At 38.5% G+C, this 4,133-nt stretch overlaps 1 protein-coding gene across 1 annotated transcript; it reads left to right on the top strand.

Moving 5' to 3' along the window:
• Positions 1-256: 256 nt before the first annotated feature.
• Positions 257-1,324, top strand: LOC143625921 (transcription factor MYB30-like). The gene is made up of 3 exons (XM_077096140.1): positions 257-389; positions 573-702; positions 835-1,324. Exons 1-3 carry the CDS (start codon positions 257-259, stop codon positions 1,322-1,324), a joined length of 753 nt encoding a protein of 250 aa, XP_076952255.1.
• The last annotated feature ends 2,809 nt before the right edge of the window (positions 1,325-4,133 follow it).

Raw genomic sequence — 4,133 nt, 5'->3', positions numbered from 1 at the left:
TGAGACGCCTTGAAGAGCACTCGACGGAGAAGAAGCCACGACAAGATCCTAATTTCTAGTGCTCACGTGGCAAACCAGTATACCACACATAATTTCGGCCCCGTCATAATCTCTCGTTTATAAATGCATCCAGTACTCCAGTTGTACGTCCACTACAGATAAACACACTCTAGCTAGCTAGCTAATCTTTATGAATTATACATGAAAATTTATATGCATGCAAGTTTTATAAAGAAAAATATATAGGGTTTTAAACATGGGAAGAGCTCCATGCTGCCAGAAAGTCGGGTTGCGAAGAGGTCGATGGACTGCCGAAGAAGACGAGATGCTGTCGAACTACATTAAAGAACACGATGAAGGTTCTTGGAGATCCTTGCCTAAAAATGCTGGTAATTACAATAATATATAAATAACTAGTTAATTTATTTATTGATTTATGTTATAGGTTATTGTTTGAATGTTAATCATTTGATAATGGTATTTGATTACTTTATGTTTTAGACTTTAATATTGATTATTCAATATTACTTTAAATGAATTTGGTATATATTTTATATCTTTTTATGTTGTAGGGTTGCTGAGGTGTGGAAAGAGTTGCAGGTTAAGATGGATAAATTACTTGCGGTCCGATGTGAAGAGAGGAAACATATCAGCTGAGGAAGAAGATATCATTATCAAGCTGCAAGCTTCGCTCGGTAACAGGTGACTATTATATGTTTATTAGTAATAAATAAATTTGATTTTTAGTTATATTTTTTGTAAGCCACACATATATAAGAATTAAGGTGTGCCGGCCAGATGAGCATAATAAATGGATTTAACTTTATGTTGCAGGTGGTCTTTGATAGCGGGCCACTTAGCGGGACGAACAGACAACGAAATAAAAAACTATTGGAACTCACATTTGAGCCGCAAAGTCTCACCCTCCTCCCCTACCGTTCCCTCGGCCGGGAAGGCCAAGAAACCTCGTAAGAAAACTGCCAGAATGTCGTCCGAGACAGAGAGTAACATGAATCCTTCTGCAGCTGGCGGTGGAGATACAGAGATTGAAGGTTTGTTAATGGAGCCAATTACGGAGTTGCCAGTAGATAAACAGGAAGAGATGTTTAATAATTTGAATTCTGCAAGCTCATCAACGAATGAGGTTGAGTGGGACTGGGAGTGGGATTTTGAAGGTGGTATTGATAGAATGTTAGGGTTAGGGGGTGAGGAAAAAGATGATGGTATTATGTCAATAACATGGCCATGGGAGAGTGATATTACGGAACAAGTAGGGGTGGATGTTGAGAAGCAAGATGCAATGATTGCATGGCTTCTTTCATAGTTGTTGGTTGACTATATTTCTTTTAAGATTTGTAATTTGTTGTTCACTGCTTATATTTGTTCCATTGATTCCCGATAGTAAGTTTTAATATTGATGGGTTGAAACAAAACAACAAAGTCAATTTGTCTATTGTTACTAGGTTGATCTAGTTGGGAGTGTTACGAATTATTTAATCTTATATCTATACTATCGATTAAATAAGGATAATTGTGTGTCACGTGTCCCATTTCTGATTATAAATTTGAAAGGAAACATTTATAGGTCTCTTACCCACCTAAATCCCTACCCATTTAATCTATAAACCCAAATTCAAACTCGCCTACTTGTTTAAGGAAAATTCTCAAAATAAACATTTATGACAGCAAACTTCTAGTTTTGGATATCATTTACAAGAAATTTCAAAAATATGTATTATAAACTAGTCGTGACGAGTAGTTTATAGAACCAATTAGAACTTGCCACGTGTCCTTAAACTAACCGTAACGAGCACATTCACTAATCATTTACTTGTCACGACTAAAAAGTTTCATGTCTTGTAATCAACGCCCACGAGTAATTCATAAGTCCTTTAGTCGCAACGAGTAGATTATAAGGTTAAACTAGTCGCGACGAGTTAACTACTAATAAACTATTCGTGTAGAGAATGCAAACCAGGTAACCTACTCGTCGTGACTAAATGACTTATGAGTTACTCGTGGGTGTTGACTACGAGGCATAGAACTTATTTAGTCGTGACGAGTAAATGATTAGTGAGCGTGCTCGTTACGGTTAGTTTAAGGACACATGGCAAATTCTAATTGGTTTTACAAACTACTCGTCAAAACTAGTTTATAATACCTATTTCTGAAATTTCTTGCAAATGATACCTAAAACTAGAAATTTATTTTCATAAATACTTATTTTGGGAATTTTCCCTTTGTTTAAACCCTAAGTATTACGGGGTCGTTTTATATTATTCGTCGTCAATATATATATATATATATATATATATATATATATATATATATAATTTTTTTAGATTTTAATTTTATTTATGGTAAATAAGTTAATAATATACTTAGAGCATTCCCGACCATTCTCTATCATATATCAATGTATATCATATAATTATACTAAAGATCACTGTATTTTCTCTCCCATATTCAAAATAATTAGGAACACTCCATTAACATATCACATTTTTGATATGTAAAAACCCACCCCTGACCCCCTCCCCCCCCCCCCCCCCAAACACACAAAACAATCCCCGTCTTTCAAAATTTTAATCTACACTAAGACTTTACCGGCCATCGATCTATCGTCTTCCTCCAATCATGTGAAACGGGGTTTTTTTTATAACTGCGCGCCAAGTGTTCGATGAAATGTCTTTCTAAGTTTTAGTATCGTTTTGTCATATTTTATGACAACTTATTCTTCTACGTTGAACGGCTCATGGCCGTGCCCGTTCCGTGCGTTTCATTGTTGTTCGAATGGTGGAGCGGGAAATAAGGGGATTTCTCGTTTGATCTCTCATCTCAAGAGTGTGCACCTTACTAAAGAAGAACGTAAAAGTGTGTTGCGGGAGGCGATCTCTACAGACCATGGCTTGTTTTTGAAAGTGGATGAAACATTGAAGGTGTTGGATCAATGGTTGTGTGGGGATTGCATGAACCTTCAGAGCTTGAAACATGCTTGTCATCACCCTGATGGCATTGTGAAGTTTAATGATCGTGCAATTGACTCGGATACACACATTATTGGGATTTCGAAACCTTTTATCAAGGGCCCCGAGACAACTGTTCATGAGTCCTTCGTGTTGGATGTCTCCCTCCTTGATCGTGTACTTAAGGCACCTATCGTTACCGTCAAGAGTATCCCTCATAGTTGTCGGATGGCCTTTTCGCAAGCTTTGAAAACAACACTCTATAAAGTGGTTGCTCAACCAGATTCTGTTGATGCGTGGGTTAGGCTGTTACTTCTTCCTCGTTGCACTTTACAGGTGTTCAGACCCAAAAATAGGCACGAAAGCAGGTCCGGGAATAGGAAAGCCATGCAACATCATTCAATAATGAGTTCTTTAGCCACATGGGGGAAAGTTGACGGTATTACCATGTTAAATTAAAAATCTGTTAAATGGTTCTGGTTTGAGGTCCTTAGGCCAAGGTGACATGGATATACAAAAGGAAGGGGATCTTGTCAACAATAACGTTAAACAGTGTCTTCGAAAAGTTGCGGATGGTCACTTTATTGCTGCAGTGAAGGTGTTATGCTCATCTGGTGTTGCATCTTACAATTCTGATACCACAAAGGCTTTAGAAGTTAAACACCCGTACAAGAAGCCGCCGGCTATGCCGAACATGACTTATTCCGAGCCTCCTATTGTGGCGGAGGTTGATAGTGTCCTTGGTTGCATTAAATCGTTTCCCAAAGGAACTTCGTGTGGGAGGGACGGTTTGAGAGCGCAACATATTTTGGATGCTCTTTGTGGAGAAGGGTCGGCTATTGCCACTGACCTCATATGTGCTATCACTGCAGTGGTTAATTTATGGTTAGGAGGGAGATGTCCGTCTACTTTGGCAGAGTTTGTCGCGTCTGCTCCTCTTACACCGCTTTAAAACTCGACAACGGGATTCGACCTATTGCAGTGGGTACTATATGGAGGCGTTTAGTTTCTAAGGTGGCTATGAAAGGGGTTGGCAAATAAATGACCAAATACCTTAATGATTTTCAGTTTGGGGTTGGTGTGTCGGGTGGTGTGGAGGCCATATTACATAGCGCCAACAGGGTATTGAGTGAGCGCCACACTGATGGGTCTCTTGCAATGCTTACA

The sequence above is a fragment of the Bidens hawaiensis genome, unplaced genomic scaffold, assembly GCF_021521415.1.
Source record: "Bidens hawaiensis isolate Kalapana, Puna unplaced genomic scaffold, B.hawaiensis_p1.1 tig00004242_1, whole genome shotgun sequence".
Lineage (NCBI taxonomy): Eukaryota > Viridiplantae > Streptophyta > Magnoliopsida > Asterales > Asteraceae > Bidens > Bidens hawaiensis.
Note: the sequence above shows the minus strand (reverse complement) of the source record. Positions and strands in the feature narration are given on the sequence as shown.

Coding starts and splice junctions, on each gene's coding strand:
- LOC143625921 (XM_077096140.1), top strand. CDS start 257: ATGGGAAGAGCTCCATGCTGCCAGAAAGTCGGGTTGCGAAGAGGTCGA. Junction 390..572: donor ATCCTTGCCTAAAAATGCTG/GTAATTACAATA, acceptor TTTATGTTGTAG/GGTTGCTGAGGTGTGGAAAG. Junction 703..834: donor CAAGCTTCGCTCGGTAACAG/GTGACTATTATA, acceptor TTTATGTTGCAG/GTGGTCTTTGATAGCGGGCC.